The sequence below is a fragment of the Scophthalmus maximus genome, chromosome 20, assembly GCF_022379125.1.
Source record: "Scophthalmus maximus strain ysfricsl-2021 chromosome 20, ASM2237912v1, whole genome shotgun sequence".
NCBI lineage: Eukaryota > Metazoa > Chordata > Actinopteri > Pleuronectiformes > Scophthalmidae > Scophthalmus > Scophthalmus maximus.
The window spans coordinates 12,256,069-12,275,115 of NC_061534.1; the positions used below are offsets into that span (position 1 = coordinate 12,256,069).

The 19,047-nt window shown below is 41.4% G+C and overlaps 2 protein-coding genes across 3 annotated transcripts; both read left to right on the forward strand.

Annotated features, from left to right (window-relative positions):
• Positions 1–727: 727 nt before the first annotated feature.
• sdad1 (SDA1 domain containing 1) lies at positions 728–7,079 on the forward strand. Its single transcript, XM_035608987.2, has 22 exons — positions 728–944; positions 1,086–1,190; positions 1,263–1,361; positions 1,473–1,583; positions 2,151–2,222; positions 2,337–2,437; positions 2,538–2,595; positions 2,681–2,755; positions 2,901–3,002; positions 3,109–3,178; positions 3,285–3,388; positions 4,088–4,145; positions 4,215–4,273; positions 4,366–4,442; positions 4,596–4,693; positions 4,787–4,863; positions 5,390–5,519; positions 5,676–5,767; positions 5,864–6,054; positions 6,177–6,261; positions 6,591–6,752; positions 6,851–7,079. Exons 1-22 carry the CDS (start codon positions 855–857, stop codon positions 6,896–6,898), a joined length of 2,064 nt encoding a protein of 687 aa, XP_035464880.1. The 5' UTR covers positions 728–854; the 3' UTR covers positions 6,899–7,079.
• A 1,561-nt stretch (positions 7,080–8,640) lies between these two features.
• Positions 8,641–18,114, forward strand: klhl8 (kelch-like family member 8). Of its 2 annotated transcripts, XM_035607380.2 has the most exons (13): positions 8,641–8,692; positions 8,792–8,873; positions 11,256–11,475; positions 11,625–11,686; positions 12,120–12,285; positions 12,384–12,704; positions 12,949–13,135; positions 13,359–13,502; positions 13,789–13,900; positions 14,477–14,645; positions 14,728–14,887; positions 15,422–15,623; positions 16,266–18,114. In XM_035607380.2, exons 3-13 carry the CDS (start codon positions 11,278–11,280, stop codon positions 16,387–16,389), a joined length of 1,845 nt encoding a protein of 614 aa, XP_035463273.1. In that variant the 5' UTR covers positions 8,641–8,692; positions 8,792–8,873; positions 11,256–11,277; the 3' UTR covers positions 16,390–18,114. The 2 variants fall into 2 exon arrangements, with proteins under 2 accessions (XP_035463273.1, XP_035463272.1); XM_035607379.2 differs by lacking the exon at positions 8,641–8,692 and having other exon boundaries at positions 8,849–8,971.
• Positions 18,115–19,047: the final 933 nt, after the last annotated feature.

Below are 19,047 nucleotides of genomic sequence, written 5' to 3' on the forward strand. Positions count from 1 at the left end.
TATTCAGGATGTGGAGTGAGTGGAATCCTTCAGCATTTCCTTAAAATGTCCCTCTTTTAAAAAAAAAAAAATCTGTACCTCTAACAACTACTAGAGTAAAATGCTAATGCATGTATCAGTCATAAGTCCAATTATTCCTACTTCCTCTCCGCTACATTTCAGAGGGAAATATTTTACTCTGCGTCAGTTAATTTCAAGATGATGATTTTATCCAATGGATAATATGACTGGCTTTTAAAAGACAACAGATATTGCTAAAGATTAAACAAGGGATTTCCAACCTTCTGGCCTCTCTGACATCTCATTAACTGCGGCGTGAGGGTGTTGTTGTTTTTCTTTTTCCTCAGCTCGGGACCCCCGGCAGTTACCTTCAACCCCTGCGTACATGACATGAATTTGACACATTTTCATTTTCCATCAAATTAATAAATTTCCTCAGGGGCATCTAAAGAATGAGCAGTGAGAACACTAGTTAGTTAGTTCCTAGTTTATTTACTTAAATAAAATAGCAGAAACCAGTTTTTAATGAAAGAAGTTTCTGGCCTCAAGGTCAAGACCTTAAAACTCAGTTAGGAGACAACATCCCTGTGACTCATAATGTGGACCAAGCAGGCAAAAACAAAACCACAATGATAGAAAAGGGCAAACAAGTTTAACATTATTAATAAGATATATCATAAAAAAAAGCCAAAGAAAAGACGAACGTCCCCTTTAATCGAAGCGGAAGTAACGTCACTTCCTGTTGTGAGCTTTAATGGCAGCCTACACGGTTGCCACGCTTACCGTGTAAAAAGTAGTTTTTCCATTTCATCTTCTTTTTTCACCACAACAAATCTCGGAATAATTCTAAAACCATGTCGGGTCGACAGAGCAACAAGCTGCCGAACAATTTGCCACAGCTGCAGAATCTGATCAAACGGGACCCGCAGTCGTACGTGGAGGAGGTGAGTGTTGTTAGCGGAGAGGTTGCTAAAGCTGTTAGCTTGCAGACTCGCACTTCTCTTAAAATTTCAAGAACTGGAGGATTTGTCATTAAGCCGCACTAGTGGCTCGTGTAATGCCCGTTTTGTGTGTGTTAAAAACAGTTCCTGCAGCAGTTCCGACACTACCAGTCCAATGTGCAGATCTTCAAACTGCAGCCGGACAAGGCGAACAAGGAGCTGGCAGACCTCGTCATGTTTCTCGCTCAGGTGGGTTAAGGTTCCATGGGACAGTGAGTGTGTCAGTGATGTGTACTTAACGAGTCGCTCCTTGTCCCGCAGGTCTGTCACTGCTACGTGCAGCACCTGTCCACCTTCCCCCAGGAGCTGTCCGAGCTGCTGCTCAGCTACCACACACTCCTGGAGCCAGACTTAAGAATGGTGAGAATACGTGTGTGTGTGTGTGAGACTTGTGTGACTTTTCTTCAATTTGAGTTCATTGGCATTCGCGCCACACGGCATTCAAATGTTCTTTTTCCCCGTCCTCGTCAGACCTTCTGCAAAGCGCTGATCCTCCTGAGGAACAAGGATCTGATCGAGCCCACCCGCCTGCTGGAGCTCTTCTTCGAGCTGCTGCGATGTCACGACAAACTGCTGAGGAAGGTCAGAGCCCTGAAACGGCCGCAGCAGAAAAAAAAAACCTCTTTGAAAACCATGTACTTGTGGGATAGTATAGGTTTTAGACTTCAAGTGAAAAGCTTAAGATTTTTTAGATTTTGCCTAGTAGAAGATGTATTCATACATCTTTCTAAATCTTTTTGAGACAGGAACCTATCGGTAGTAATCGGGTTAATTTGTGGACAATTTGTGCTGCAGGTTAATTAAAATCCTTGATTAACCACCTTGATGTAGTTTTAAAGCTCGTTTCTGACCAGTGGACTTTCTCTTCTGCTGTTGTATGTGTTTCTGAATTGAGCACTTGAAGCCATTTTCCCTATTTGATGAATTACATTTATGTACTTAAATGATTCTTGCACATTTTGGGGTAATATCTTTATGGTTTTATGCCCCTTTTTTTTCTCTTTGGACAAAGGCGTCAGCTAAATGTATGTAATGTGATGTAATGAATTCATATTTACATGTTAAGTTTTGACATTCTCATCTTGTGTTCCTCTTCTCTCCTTTCTGATTGTGATGTTCTCTCTTGTCGCTTGTTTATTCTCTCCGCAGACTCTCTACACACACATTGTTGCCGATATCAAAAACATAAACGCCAAGCACAAAAACAACAAAGTCAACACAGTAAGTGCACATACACTCATAAGCCTCATAAGAGCGACGTGTTACTGTCTGTAACGTTGTGCGACAAAGCGCCTCTCGCTATCTGTGTTATAGTTAAAATGTTGTGCATTTCAGGTGTTACAGAACTTCATGTACACCATGCTGAGAGACAGTAATCCCATCGCAGCAAAGATCTCTTTAGATGTGATGGCGGAGCTCTACAAAAGAAACATATGGTGAGCGTCATGTTTCAAACACTGAGGAGAGATTTTAGAGCTGAGGAGGTTTTTTAACTGTCATTTCTTTGACCTCATTTTCTTTGCGTTTGTGCCACAGGAATGATGCGAAAACAGTTAACGTCATTACAACCGCATGTTTCACCAAGGTGACAAAGGTATGGTTGTTTTTTTTCTTTCTCACTTACTTACCATACTGAATGAATGAAAAACCAGTCTTCACCTGCATGTCCTCCTTTTTAGATCCTCGTTGCAGGTCTTAAATTCTTCCTTGGCAAAGATGAAGATGAAAAGAACGAGAGTGATTCAGATTCAGAGGCAAGTACCACAGATAAATTGGTTAGAGATAGTTATGTACTTGTGTCAGTCATTTTAAAATATGGAATATTACATGTAAGATACACAGACATGGCTTCAATTTGCTGTGCAGTTTTTTTTATTAAGAATCACTCTCGTCTTCCAGGCAGAGGGACCATCAGTCCGAGACCTGAAGGTGAGATTCTCCACGGGCAAGAAAACCACCAAAAACAAGAAGAAGCTGGAAAAAGCAATGAAAGTCCTCAAGGTACCACTGTTGTATTTGTTTTTCACTTGTTATATTACACATACTGTATGTTCACTTACTGTGTTCATTGTTTTTAATTCTCAATACTCGTGTGCTCTCTTGGCAGAAACACAAGAAGAAGAACAAAGCAGAGGTGTTCAACTTTTCTGCCATTCACCTAATTCATGATCCGCAAGGTAGGCTGAGCTCACCTCTCCTCTCCACGGCAACACCCAAATAATTATTTCTACAATATCCAGAACTGTCAAAACTATTAAATCTATCGTTTTGTTTTTTGTAAAGATTTTTCAGAGAAACTCTTGAAACAGTTGGAAAACTCTAAAGAGCGCTTCGAGGTGAAGATCATGATGATGGAGCTCATATCCAGACTGGTTGGAATCCATGAGGTTGGTGTTGAATCATGTTTTTTGTTGTTTGGTAAATAATATTATTTTTTTATAGATCAACTTGTTCTAATAGGGCTGCACGGTGGTGTAGTGGTTAGCACCTTCGCCTCACAGCAAGAAGGTTCTGGGTTCGAATCCCGGTTCAGCCAGGGCCTTTCTGTGTGGAGTTTGCATGTTCTCCCCGTGTATGCGTGGGTTCTCTCCGGGTTCTCCGGCTTCCTCCCATACTCCAAAGACATGCAGAATGGGGTTAGGTTCATTGGAGACTCTAAATTGCCCGTAGGTGTGAATGTGAGAGTGAATGATTGTCCGTATCTGTATGTGGCCCTGCGATAGGCTGGCGACCTGTCCAGGGTGAACCCCGCCTCTCGCCCAATGTTAGCTGGGATTGGCTCCAGCGACCCCCCGCGACCCTTAAATGGATAAAGCGGTAGACGATGAATGAATGAATGAACTTGTTCTAATACGAAGACCAATGCGGTAGGTTTTGCCGGTTAAAACTGCTCTGTGCTTCTGTCCAGCATGAATTTTGAATAAAACTTGTGCATTGTAAAATGGGGCTCAATTTACAAGATATTTAAGTTGATGTATTTATTTCGGGTTCACATGTAAATCTTAACTTGGCAAGACATATCTGACAGAATATGGATCAAATATTTTATGTTGAGTGTTATACTCAGTGTTCTTTCCCCTCTACAGCTCTTCCTCTTCAATTTTTATCCCTTCACCCAGAGGTTTATTCAGCCCCATCAAAGAGGTAAAAAAAAAAAAAAGTGTTTGGGCTTGAGCTGATGACACGTTTTAAAACCACCTCTTGTCTTTGTAGAAGTGACAAAGATTCTCCTGTGTGCTGCCCAGGCGACACACCAGCTCGTCCCCCCTGAGGTACATTAACATCCACACATTTATTCAGTCACGTGATTTAACACTAGGGTTTCATTTGAACACCAATAATGCTGTCTGTTCTACTCGTGCAGATCATTGAACCTGTGATCATGACCATCGCGAATAACTTTGTGACAGACAGAAACTCTGGGGAGGTCATGTGTGTTGGGTAAGAAGCTTGTATGTCTACTTTCTGGTTACAGATATTCAAAGCTAATATGGTACAAAGAAGAAATGTAAACCTGTTTAAAACAAAATGCATGTGTAGGCTTTTAACCACCATGCTTCACTGTTTTAAAGTTTTCCTCTCCTTGTGCTTCAGTATTAATGCCATCAAGGAGGTGGCAGCCCGCTGTCCACTCGCCATCAATGAAGACTTGCTGCAGGACCTGGCTCAGTACAAGAACCACAAAGACAAGAGTGAGTGACGCACAGTCTGCTTTTCCAGCTGTTGTTACTTTTTTGCTACTAGTTAATAGACGTGTGCTTGTGTGTGGGGTTTTTTTGCCTCAGATGTGATGATGTCTGCCCGGGGAATGATCCAGCTGTTCAGGAATCTGAATCCACAGATGCTGCACAAGAGGGACAGGGTGAGCTCATTGAAAAGGAAAAAAAATCAACAGGGGAAATGTCAAAGTTCAGATTACATGTGTTACGTGTGTTTTTTCTTGTGTTATACACACAAGAAAAAAGAAAGATGAATTTAAGCATGGGAGCATTGCTCTTTAAAAAAGGGTAATTTGAGACATAATGGATGCTGTTTGTTTTCCTATCTACGTCGGAGGCGAGTGCTGGGACAAGATCCCAAACACTAAAGCTGTTTTCAGACTTGAAACGCCGGAAAATGTCCAGAAAAATTGGGTCCGGACATTTTCAGGAGTTTGCCTTTTACATATGATGAATGCAGCAGGAGATTGTCCGAGTCAGTCGCTTTCACACCAACAGAAACACTTTCGGAACATTCTGTGGCTTCTGGGTAGAGCGGGACAATAATCCCGCTGCAGAGATTTTCCTGCTGCATTCACACCCCCTCTGAAATGTTTTGGACTTTATTGCAGCTCAACAGTAAAAAAAATCTACATTTCTGTTACTGTAAACATGGCTCTTGTTGTCCAGGGGAGACCCACAGAGGCATCAGCAGAGGCTAAGATCAAAGACTACGGAGAACTAGAAGCTAAAGACTATATCCCTGGAGCTGAAGTCCTGGAGGTGGATGGGGAGAACAAAGAGGGAGAGGAGAACGAAGGTCAGCAACTATATCATTGTTGAATCCTTTGGATTGGCTTGCATTTGCTGATTTGTTCAGCAAAATGGAAATCGGTTCTCCTACTGTAGTGTATGTATGAGATGATAGACAAACAACATAATACTAAGATGCATATTTTTCAATAATGTACAACGGAAGGCTGGGAGAGTGCCAGTATAAGTGACGATGATGAAGATGGGGAGTGGGTGGACGTTCACCACTCGTCTGATGAAGACGCGGGAGAAATGGTGAGAGCAAAAAGTGGTACCTCGATGAACCGCTAAAGGCCAACGATGCTCGGTGACTTTTTTTTAATGTCTTCCCTTTTCTGTGGTTGTTTTCAGACGGAGAAGCTTCAGAGTATTCCAGTCGAGGAAAGAAAAGCCAAGGCGGCGGCAGTCAGTGGCAGCAGGCTCCTCACGCAGGATGACTTCAAGAAGATCCGTCTGGTGCAGATGTCCAAGGAGGTCAACGCTGTGCCCGGCAAGGGCCAGAAGAGGAAAATTGTGGACAGTGATGAAGAGGATGGCCGCAGGTGAGGAAGATTTTTGAACCCAGAGTTTAAAGAGTGAATCATTTTCAAATATTAATTACAATTTACTCTCAGGTATCTTATTCTTTGAAATAATTTCATTTTTTTTCCTCTAAATCTTGCAGAGGGGAGCTGGTGACCTTGAGGAATATTGAGAAGTTGCATAAAAAACCAAAAGCAGACAAGGAAACACGCCTGGCAACAGCAATGGTAAAAACTTGATATGTGGGTGATTTAAAGCACCATTAGATTTACTTGTCCAATGAAATCATGGTTTCTTTACACAGCTGGGGAAGTCTTTCATGGGCAGTTTGTATTGTGGCTGTATATAATGTTTTATAGGACTAGAACGAACGGACCCAGCCCAACAATTATTTTCTCAGAAAATGGGAGGGAAAATAACATATTACAGTATATTACATATTTACATTACCAAGAAATTCATTTAACTTTCACTGTGAAGCTGAAACATTTTTTGGGGGGTTTTTTGCATCTTTGATATATGTATCGATTAACCACTAATGCGTTTGATATTCCAGGCGGGACGAACCGACCGGAAGGACTTTGTCAAGAAGCATACTAAGCTGAACCCACACGCCAGCACCAGCAACAAGGAAAAGAGAAGGACGAAGAACTTCATGATGATGCGACACAGTCAGAACGTGAGGTCTAAAGGCAAACGCTCCTTCAGAGAGAAACAGGTAACCTCGCACCAAACAGAAGTGAATGTCCGAGCTACTGTGTTCGATCGCGTCGGAATTTAAGGACTAAAAATATATTTTTTGTCTCTGTGATCCAGATTGCTCTACGAGATGCACTCCTAAAAAGGAAGAAGCAGCACAAGTAGGACCCCTGGAGAAGATGCTGGACGTCCGAAGGTCACAAACCTAGTCTTTGATTATGTCATATAATTATATACATCCCTCAGTGACATGTAAAACATTGTTAGCTCATTATTGTATTATTTTCAGTGGAGGAACTGCATAGATTGACATTGTTCTGAAATAAATCATCTTTGCTAATGTGGATGTAAGTCTCTATTTATTTAATCTTTTATATAAGACTTTATCTTGTTGTTGTGTTTGTTTATGCTGCAGCTCTAAGGCTCTGACTAACACTTTCCCTCTTCCCTGTTGATAAATGTCCTCAGTGGTCACACAAACATTTCTACCTGTGTAATTATATTTAATATATATATATCTACGTATAGTTTTTAGAGGGGATTATACTCTCAATGTAGGCTGCAGACAAAATGGCTTTGGTTATTAATATAAAATTAAATTCTTTACTAATTTTTTAATTACATCACAGGCACTGAAAAAGTTTTGCTTTTAATAATATATTATGTTTTATATAACAGTGGCTTTAAGATTTACAAGTTCTGTAACTGCTGTTAAGACAGTTTTCAGCTAATTGTGATATGTCAAGTCTTTTTTGCTTCCATGGACTTGGAGCTTACTCGTGGTATTTAGTTGCTTTAATTTAATGGAGAATTGATATCAATATTTCTGCCTCCTGCCTGCAAGGTGCAGAGGAAATACGCAGACACAGCAGTAATACACAGTAAACAGGACTCATCTGTCTGAAGGTGTCGTTAATGTATAATTTTAGCTGAAACTTTACTGGCCAATTTAGTTATGTAACGATTGTAATAACAGTTTATCATTTCCTTACTTGGCACTTCATTTTAAGTGCATTATTTAAGAAAATTGTTATTTACCAAAACCTGAAGAAACAGTCCTGCTTCACAACTGAGGAATGTGACGGTTATGTTGATGTGTCTCTCATTACTTGGTTTAATTAGAGAATTACACACTTGTGTTTCAGAGCATTGCAGCTGAAGTTACACTTACATCTAAAGGGATGTGATTTTTGCTTCGGGTGGAGGAAGTAATAACGTAGTGAGAATGTTTCCTGGACTCTTCTTACCCAATGGTGGAGAGAAGTCATTGGTCAAAAACTACAGTGAAAATTAAAGGCCTGCATTGAAAAATGTTCACAAAACTTCAGGTGGTGAATTGGAGCCTATTGATATTTTGGGTTTTCATGAGTAATATGATGACTTCAGGGTACTATGATGTCCCCAAATGATTTAGCTCTTTTCAAGTGTTGTGGGTGCCAATGGAATATATCATCTCCTGAAGACTCTCGGATTGATCTGCCGCTTGACTGATTGACCTAAGTATAGTTTGCAAAACTTCAGAAAATAATGAGAAATGCTCATCACAGTAAGACCAAGAGTCCAAACCTCTAAATTGTTTGTCCTGTCTGAACTATAGTCACAATTGTTCAGTTTCATTTTAAGTTAAGATGGTTAATTTAATCAATGCATCATATTTTATAAAACATTCACGTGTTCAAACTTGTAATTGATTTGGGAAATAGCCAAGATGTGGCTTTGAAGTCTGTTGGTGGCTTTGAGTCGTTGTTAGTTCATAGCTTTGAAGTTATTAGTCAGTTAGTTCATGACAGTGACACGGTTTTTCTTACTGTACTCCATTTCTGTATGAGGAAGTGGAATTAAATATTTGTTTTATCTTTCACACCGGTACTATTATATAATATATTATATTATATATATATTGAAATGACAATAAAGAAAGTCGAAGTCTAAGACAGACAACCGACGGGTCTCAATTTGGTTAGATTCCACCACTGTTTAATTATAACATTATTATAGCATGCCCTCCGTCCCACAGTGTTATTGTATTTAATATATTCATCTGTCACACTGCTTCAGGGACAAAACAAGTGGCCAGCTGTGTTTGAACCGCACACTTTGATTTTAGTTTTCTCATTTTGCTCGTGCAGCCGCTGCTCAGGTAACCTCCCAAAAACTACATTACCCACAAAGCACCTGGACATACAACAAACATTCCGCTCAAAGAAACCGGCATCTTAGTTCTCGTTCCGACATGAGGTATCTAAATTAAAACACATTCCTCTGAACACTGCGATTATTGTAATGCTCGGCCGTGTTCACGCCATTGCATGTGAAGTTATGTTTCGCTCCATTCGCGGTTAGAATCGCGGCAGGGAACGTTAGCCGCCGTGCGGGTGCTAGCCTGCCTGCTAGCTACACTCAGCTAGCAAGCGAGCCAATAATGCACTCTGGTTTGCGCTAGCCACATTTGTCATGTCCATGTTTCCTGGGGACGAGTTAGCATCGTTAGCGCTAACTGCCCGGTGACTCGCGTTAGCCGAGCTCCTCGTGTTTCACACGCTGTTGACGTGTGGCTGCATGTGTTGGTGTTCGGCACATTTCATTTCGCCGCTTGTTGATTGTTGTGGCCCGTGCTGGTGCTGGTGCTGGTGCGTTGTGTTGTTTCACTCGCACTCACGTCGAATGACACCGGAGAGTTGCTAGCTGGCGTTCACAGGGAGCAGCCATGTGCAATGTTGTGGTCTAGCCGGTGTCTTCTAATATGTGCACCCTGCACATCATCTGCAGACATCCCAGTGTCCAGGAGTAACTCATAAAAAGCATCTTTTACTTCATACAAAGATCATCACACAGCATCTGTTTGACAAGTGAAAGCAGCTTGGGAGCATGTTTGTTTCATACCTAGAATACTCAGATGTATGCTACTGTACGTGCTGGAGCAATGGGGACTACTTTGATTTGTTTGAACTGAAAATCAGACCCCTGCAGACAAAACTCATTCCAAAAAATATATATTCATGTAGTACAATTTATCCTATTGCTTGCAATACTGCAGAGGAGCGAAACAGTCCTGTGTGATGTGATAAGCGTAAGTGTAGAAAAGATCAGATTGTTATAAGAACAAGTGTGAAATCATTATTGTCTTATATGTAAAATGCTCCCCGCTGACGACATCACAAATTGTCTTCTTTACATTTGTCTCCCTTTCTTCTTTACAAGCCGCCTCACGCCTCGATCTCTTTAAATGGAAAGTAGTAATTCACTGTGCAGGACGCCAGCTCATTATTATAACACTCCGCTGTCACGATACTCTGGCCAAAGGACAAACCTGCAGCATCGAGCAACGTGGCTTTGTCCTTTTGGAAGTGGGACAAGTAATACGACATGACAAACAGTGGGTTCTTGTGAGTGCGTGCGCGCGTCTTGCGTGTACTTTTGTGTCCAATTTGGCGTGCTGGTCGCACGGTGGGAGTCCTTCTCTATTTGGCGAACCCACAAAGATGCACAGAGGAATGTTGCATGGCTCCAAAGAGGTTGTGGTTGTTGGTTTTTGAATTTCGCACTCGGTGGAGTTGGAGTGGCTGTGCCGCAGACATCTCTGTTGATAAATTATTGACTGTCTCACTCCACTTACTCCTAATAAATAATATATCGTCTGAGGATGTTATCCTGTTAAGGGCCAGAAAAGGGTTCCAACCGAGGACGTAAATATCACTAAATCCCCCCATGTGTCGAGGAAGCAAACGGTCTCAAAGAATTAAAACTTGGCCATGAACAAAAGTGGAAAGGGCCTTTGGTCACCAGTGCAAATGATGGGACTGGATGTTTTCAGCTCTCACAGCTGAGGAGACTAGCGATGAGGGTGGCGATACACTGGGTCCATTCAGTTTCAGAGGAATAGCTTACAAGAGAGAGAGTGCATCATCTGTAAGGTGTGGGTGGAGCTTCGGCCTCTGGCCGTCTGCTCCCAGTTCATCTGTTCTCATAACTAGACACTTATCAACTGTGGAGATTTTTCACCAGACTCAGCAGTAGGTAGGAATTTTTATGGGTTTGATTGCAGTGTTTTTCTGAGTTGCGTGCTACGCCAGCTTGGAGTGATATGATTGTTGCTATTGTTTTTTACACATCTACCTGTCGTCTTTACTTAAAGCGTAAAGGGGAAGTGACACTGAAAGGGGGAAGAGTACTGACCAAACTTGCTCAGCTGGCAGGAGGCAATCCCCCCACCACCACCAATTTCCCGTTTGTTTCCTCTGTTGAATGGTATTTGCACTGAGTTGTGGTTTTAATATGTAGACTGCGAGTTATTCTTGCATGGTGCAGTTAAAATGGGGCCTGCTTTTGTATGGAGGGATAATTCAATACTGTTGTAAATAACCTCGGTTACTTGTCCAATGTCAGAAAATAGCAAAAGATGCCAAACAGTCCAACAATATTAATTTTATAATGATACCAAAGAGAAAAAAAAACAAATGTGGCAGTGGCCACTGTCTCTACGAAGTCCTCAAATTCCTCCGCCCTCCCGTCTCTCTTCTAGGTGTTGTTTCCTGTAGCCAGCTATGGCACCAGGGGACGTGGTGCCAGACCATGCCAAGCAACTGAAGACCAAGGAGAAGCGGCCGGTAAACAGGGCACCGAAAGCAGACTGTGAGCCCGACGGCTCCTTTGTCTTCGAGGCCCACGAGGCTTGGAAGGACTTCCATAACTCGCTCCGGCACTTCTACGAAGTGGGGGAGCTATGCGACGTCACACTGAAGGTTGTGTGGGTTTTTTTACGAGAATTTTATAGATGTGATTGATTCATTCTTCTAACTGTTAAGTTTGCGTGTGGTGGGTCTGTTTGTTTGTCATCTCTTAACAGCTGCAAACATCTAAAACATGTTTTTTATGTTTGTCTCATTTTTAGGTTGGCAGTAGGTTGATACCATGCCACAAGCTAGTGCTGGCTTGTGTCATTCCTTACTTCCGGTATGTTCAAGTTTTTTTTTTTTTTTACGAGACCTATATAGCCTGAACATAAAGTTCCAGTGTCATGGGGAAAAAAATCAAAGACTGAATGTCGTCTTTTCTAAAGGAGAACATGGCCTCTTGTATGTTAACACCTGGAAAAACATACATCACATCAGATATACCTACACAATAGTTTAAGCACAAACTATTTAAATGAAAAAATATATCAGTATATACTCACAAAATATGATGGTTTGCTTTTAAACATCTTGACATTTCAATGTATGCTTGTTACAGCCCTGAAGGAAAGTATTTACACACTTTCAGTTGGGGTGAAAAGCATAATGTATTTACTGTGAGGGCTGCCATATTTAATGAGTGGTATGATATGTAGTCATTCACATATTCATGTATTGGTTCCTGCATTTCACCTTGTTCTTGTCTCCCTCAGCGCCATGTTCCTGTCAGAGATGTCAGAGGCCAAACAGGAACTGATAGAGATCAAGGACTTTGATGGAGATGCCATCCAGGACCTGGTGCACTTTGCTTACTCCTCCAAGCTCACACTCACTGTGGACAATGTCCAGCCTCTGCTTTATGCTGCCTGCATCCTTCAGGTTAACACACATTTAATTGATTAACAAGCTTTATAGACCTTTTTTTTTAATTTAACACTTATGTTAAATGTTTGAGCTTTGTTGACTGAATCTGTCAGGTGGAGTTGGTGGCGAGAGCCTGCTGTGAGTACATGAAGGCCCACTTTCACCCCACCAACTGCCTGGCGGTTCGCACTTTTGCGGAGAGCCACAATCGCGTGGACCTGATGGACATGGCCGACCGCTACGCCTGCGAGCATTTCACCGAGGTCGTGGACTGCGAGGACTTCACATGCGTGTCTCCCCAGCACTTACGCACGCTGTTGTCCTCCAGTGAGCTCAATATCCACTCGGAGACGCAGGTGTACAATGCGGCAGTGAAGTGGCTGAAAGCAAACCCGCAGCACCACGAGGCCTGGCTGGACCAGATCATGTCTCAGGTCAGAGGCTACTTAACTTTGATCATGAGGAATACGGTTTAGTTGGGCTGATGTTTATTTATCTTTTTGCTTCGCATGTTTTGGATTTGTGTTTGGAAACACACCTGAATGTGTTCTGTAATATTTTACTCATTAACTTAACGTCAAGCTCCATAACTGTGTATAAAATGAGTGTTGCAGAAACGGCATGTTCAAAACATTATGTTACCACTTTCACAATCGCACTATATGATGATCCCTTCAGGTGCGCCTGCCCCTGCTGCCTGTCGAGTTCCTGACCGGAACCGTGGCCAAGGACGACATGATCAAAGGTAACTTGAGCTGTCGTGACCTGATGGATGAAGCCAGGAACTACCACCTCCACCTCAGCAACAAGGTGGTGCCTGACTTTGAGTATTCGATCCATACCATACCCCGGAAACACACTGCAGGTACTTTGATGATCGTGTAGGGCTTTGAACACGTAACTACTGACTTTATGGCATTTGTAGCAACATTCAAACATCTTTCTAGATATTTGTGTTCTAACAGGTTCGGCCCATCCTCATCACATAAGCAAATGTATTTTAATCTTTTTCAAAAATGTTGTACATAATGTGTAGTGTGTGTTCTCTCGCCATGCCAAGCTTTTATTCCTTCTTGCCGTTCCTCCAGGGGTTTTGTTCTGTGTGGGCGGCCGGGGGGGCTCGGGCGACCCGTTTCGCAGCATCGAGTGCTACTCTGTCACCAAGAACAGCTGGTTTTTCGGGCCTGAAATGAACAGCAGGCGGCGTCACGTGGGTGTGATATCTGTGGGAGGTAAGAAAAGTGGTTATTCATATAAAAATGTAATGCAAGTGAAAGAGGTTTAAAAAAATCAGAAGCATTTAAATGACAGATATTTTTAATGATATAGACAGTTTAAATAAATGTAAATAAGAAACTGATATTTTAGTCAGAAATAAAAGTGGTGCCACCTGAAAATATTTTTTGTCACTAGTAAAAAAGGTGTATTAGTTTGGTCTCTCAGAACCATTTATCTTTGTTATCACTGGTGTGATCACGAAGACTCAGCTTCATTTCTGTTTGATGTTTGTTTTCATAGGAAAGGTTTATGCTGTCGGGGGCCATGACGGTAACGAGCACTTAGGCAACATGGAGATGTTTGACCCCCTCACCAACAAATGGATGATGAAAGCGTCGATGAACACCAAGAGGTACATCATACTACAATATGCTGAATGGGAAAGGGGATTTTTTTCTTTGGCTAACATCCCTTGCTGTCTAATATCAACTTATTAGAGCCTCCAGCTTCTTACGTAATCTCTCATCGTGAGCAGCACTGTGACAGAGAGAATGAATTAATAAACTTCTTAAATCTAAATCTTGTTGCCGTTTACATTGTAAGGACTGGCTCTGTTTGACTGCTCTCTCTGGTGCTGTTGGAAAGTGAAACACACACACACACACACACACATACACATACACTCACAGACAGCAGAGCGGCTGTGGAGCTTGCCAAAAATTGCCAGAGCCAGTCGGATTATCCGGAGGGCCACATTCACTAAGCTGGACAAAGTCATTTGAAATATGGTGTAATGATTTTACTGAAAGCCTCGAAATGATTCATACTGCTCTCTACACCCTGGTAGCTGTTGGTTTATACAGTTTAAAACTCTGCTCTGTTGAGCCTATTTTTGATTTTGAGGAACTGATTGATACCTTGACCTGCATTTCCTGTGACTATTAACTATACTGAGACTGCTCTGAGCAAGGATCCGTGTGTTTTCCAGGAGGGGTATAGCCCTGGCAGCTCTTGGAGGTCCTATCTATGCCATTGGAGGCCTGGACGACAACTCCTGCTTCAACGACGTGGAGCGCTACGATATTGAAAGCGACTGCTGGAGCGCCGTGGCTCCGATGAACACGCCCAGAGGAGGAGTGGGATCTGTGGCGCTGGGGGTAAGGCCGAAGAGGAAATCCGATAAATGATGACTACTGTACAGTGATAGTTACACAGTGCTCTACATCCTCTTCTCGCCAGAGTTTTGTGTACGCGGTGGGAGGCAACGACGGTGTGGCGTCGCTCTCCAGCGTGGAACGGTTCAACCCCCACCTAAACAAATGGATTGAGGTCAGCGAGATGGGCCAGCGGCGGGCCGGGAACGGAGTCAGCAAACTGAATGGCTGCCTCTATGTTGTGGGTGAGGGAAATAAAGAGATTCCTCAGTTAGATTCCAAACATCGGTAATATTCTGCTCCTCAGATTTAAACACTGTGGTAGACGGATAATGTTTGTTGGATTCATATACAGTAGTTCTAGGATGTATTCTGACATTATTACTTTACTGTTGTATCTTCCTTTGACATGGGTGGTTCATTTTTTTCAATACACTTATGTCACATGCCTAAGTGCACACACTACAATTGTTTACACAAATGAAAAATGTTGATATTTTATAAAACTGTCTGGTAACTGATTCACAAAGTGTAAGGATGAGATTTATTTGAATGATACCACTTGAATCTGAAGAGTCGTTCAAGGTTCACTTAAACATACAATATGTTTGGACATTTTTGCCTTGTGAATGATACAGGATAGATGAATCCTCTTCTTGTGTGCCTGCTCTGTTTGAAACAACACAATCTTACTCAGTGTTCACATGTTGTTTTTCTTGTTCCTTTTTTTTTAATCCTCAAAGGTAATTGTTATCTAAACGTCTTGTCATTTTCCGAAGGTGGTTTTGATGACAACTCGCCCCTGAGCTCAGTGGAGAGATTCGACCCACGAATGCACCGCTGGCAATACGTGTCGGAGCTGACTACCCCGCGCGGTGGAGTCGGCGTCGCTACTGTCATGGGAAGAGTGTTCGCGGTCGGGGGCCACAATGGGAACATCTACCTGAACACAGTGGAGGCTTTTGAGCCTCGAATGAACAGGTGAGGGGGCAATGGATGACGAGCGGGTAACGTGATGTGATTTTATGCTGTTGAGGTGCAGAGTGTGATTATTAGATCACTCTTTAATAGTATGTGTTGATGTTTGTCGATATGAAAACTTTTATTTAAGAGTATAAACAATGCAGGAAAGATGTGCCTTTATGTGGCCATTTTACATAAACAAATTATGTTTGTATTCTTAATCAAGTTCTACATGTGATTTTTCATTTATTTTTATTTGTAGTTATTTCCAAATTTTATGGTTAAACAGAAACTATCAAGCCTCTATTACATTTCTTTGGCATAAGGGTGTGATAATGACATCTTTAGAATCAATGCATAATGTTTTAAGAAATACATACTGGCCAATATATCGGTATCTGAAACATTAATATGCAGATTGCACAATGTAACTGAGTTTAAGCAGATATTTTAGGGTTAGCTGTGTAGTCGTCATCCTATGGAATTAGTTATCTGAGCATTATAACTAGTGAATATAATGGTAGTGCACATAGCTCACTATTTAAACCTGTTCATCCAGGTGTAATTAGTTTTACCTGATCCTGACAGAGAGCTCAACCTGAACTCCAGTATTGTAATGTATTGATTTTGTGTGTTTGTGTGCGCGTGCGTGCTGTTCAGATGGGAGCTGGTGGGTTCGGTGTCTCACTGCCGCGCCGGCGCCGGAGTTGCCGTCTGTTCGTCTCACGTCAGCAAGATCAGGGACGTCGGCCAGGGCTCCAGCAACGTGGCCAACTGTATGTGACCGCCGCTCCGCTCATCACCAGGTGACTTGACTGCCGGCTCACTGTCAGATCCCATCAATCACTGCACAGGCACACGACACAAAGCACACAGACGGTGAACGAAGCGATTGCACCCGGCAACATTGTTACTGTCGACACTGTCCGACCATCAGCCGCAACCGGTCGAGGCTGATGTTCAATTTGCACTCTGAGGAACATTAGAGAGATTTCACTGACTTCAGGTGCACATCTGACAAATCTGAAGTCCTCTCTGACACATTCAAGACATTATTCTTGACCCGTGCTGGTGATATTTGCAATCAGTGATGTAGTATTTTTGTACTGTATTTTTCTTTTTTGTTGGACTGACTTGACTTAGTTTTGACTTAAAAAAAAATAAAATAAGGGAAAGTAGAATCTGAGCCTAGTATTTACCGCTAACCTCACGAGAGTGAGAGGTGAGCTTTGATTCAAAACTACTAGGTCACTTAACCGTTCACATGATAATAATAATAAATGAAAACAATCCAGATGATTTCTGTCTAAGAGGATCTCTGGATTCCTCTTTGGCTGTACCGTTGTTTTCTTTATCAGGAGAGAAAACATTCATACTGGATTCAACACCTAGTTTGCATTGCAGCGTGTGACAACTAAAAGCGTGTGACACTAAACAATTCTCATCCGTCAATGTCAAATAGGATGCTAAGATGTCAAAATTTATATTTCCAAGATTCCCTGTGATCTTTTATTCCCAGGGCAAGTGAAAGCATCCACAACGGCAGTTGTGACTCTGAAGGTAAATTTCAGAACTGTGCTATAAGCCGGATCTGACTGCAATCGTGTGCGAACAATCATTTTAAGGCTGATTTGGGACAAATCAGTTGCTGCATCGGAGGCGAGGAATTTATCTGATGCAAGTGCCAAACACAAAAAAACAAAAAAGTGCGTCAGCTGCTTTTAGTTCAACCTCAGGTTTAAGAAAGGTTTGACAGCTAAATGCGTGAGAGTGAAGGACTGATCAGAGCAATACGGTGCACCTCTCCAGTTCTTTTTTCCAGTTTACATTATTGTGTTGAGATCTGTTCAAACTGGACGGGCAGCAGATTTTCACATTTTTAAGATTTGCGTTTGACGATAGCTGGACTGTCAGTAATCCAAGTCGGGAGTTTTCACGTGTTTGAGATTCAGCTAAGGTTCGTCTCTGCCGAGGTTCTGTTATATTTTAATATATGGACGTTTTTTGTAAAATAAAATGGGGTTTATCTTTGGTATTATTCTTTACAACATTATCTAATCCATTGCTGTGCACTATTTTCCTAGAATAGATATGAAGTCCGAGTATATTTTTGTCCCTAAATGGAAAGTTTCACATTATGAGTTTGAAGATGTTTATTTATCACTCATTCTTATATCTGCCATATCGAAGAAGAAAAACAAAGTAATAATTTCTGGCAACCGTTTTGATTTTCAGGATGACTATAAACAAAAACTATAAATGGTTTATACTAGAAGTATAGATATAATTGCACAATTTGTGTCCAACGGTTATTAATACTATCAATAGTTTCTACTCCAAAACTGACGTTGCTGCCAACCTCGTTGGCAAATGAGCCGGATGCCTAGTCTTTTGTAAAGTTTTTCTGTACTTCGTGTTGTTCTTCCTCCTCTTGGCTGCTTCCTCCTTGTGCTTTTTATTCACACGGTATTGATATAAATTGGTACAATAAAGTTCTGTGTAAAGTTCATCGGTGGGATTCCTTGTGTTTTTTTTCTCTCTCTGCAACAATAACATTTCCCTCCACTAGTTAAAAGAAGAAGAAAAAAACGTCAGCCATACAGCCTGCTCGGAACCAAACAGATTGTGAGAGTTGTTCTTCACACCTACCACCTTCAAGTGTATTTTGTTTTTGGGTTTTTTGTCCATAAAATCAAACTTTTCTGAAAATTTTACATTTTGAATACTCGGGTCACAGTGATAACCCTGATGTGATTTTGATGTGTCTGCCGAGCAATATAACTCATATGATAACATTTTCTAAATGAGAATTTGATTTTCACTTTTATGATTATTGTTTTCTAACATCCCCTTAAGGCGAGTTAAAAAGTAACAGTTTTGGGGCAGAGCCTCGACCGTATAAACTTTAATGACAGTTGACGTGGTTGTTATAAACCTGTCTTCTGGACTTTGTGATTTCACGGTGGTGTCAAATGGGATTTTGCATTTATCGTTTACATACTCCGAGATGTTCAGATGCACAGTGATCGGTTCTGGGGGCTTCACCACTCTTATATTAAGAGACTTTTAATTCTTTGATTTGGTTATTACATATTATTTATGTTAGACTATAGCGGATTCAAATTAATTCAGCCATGAGCAATGTGAAATAAAATATAAACTTAATGCACACACACAAATGTAATCATCCTTTTTTTTTTCTTGAAATATGAACATTACAAAATTTGCCTTAGAAAATGTTCCCATTTTTATTATCATTACTGTGATGATGATCATGATTATTGGTTAGATAACTGTCAAATGTTTTATCCTTAATATTGCATTTGGTGGAATCAAATTGGCCACAAATTTGTTTTCAAAGCTCTGAAGTTTAGTTTGGTAACAGACGCCTGTAGGTTATCATGTAGAAAATGAGTCATGAGGACAAAAAACGCTTGTCATC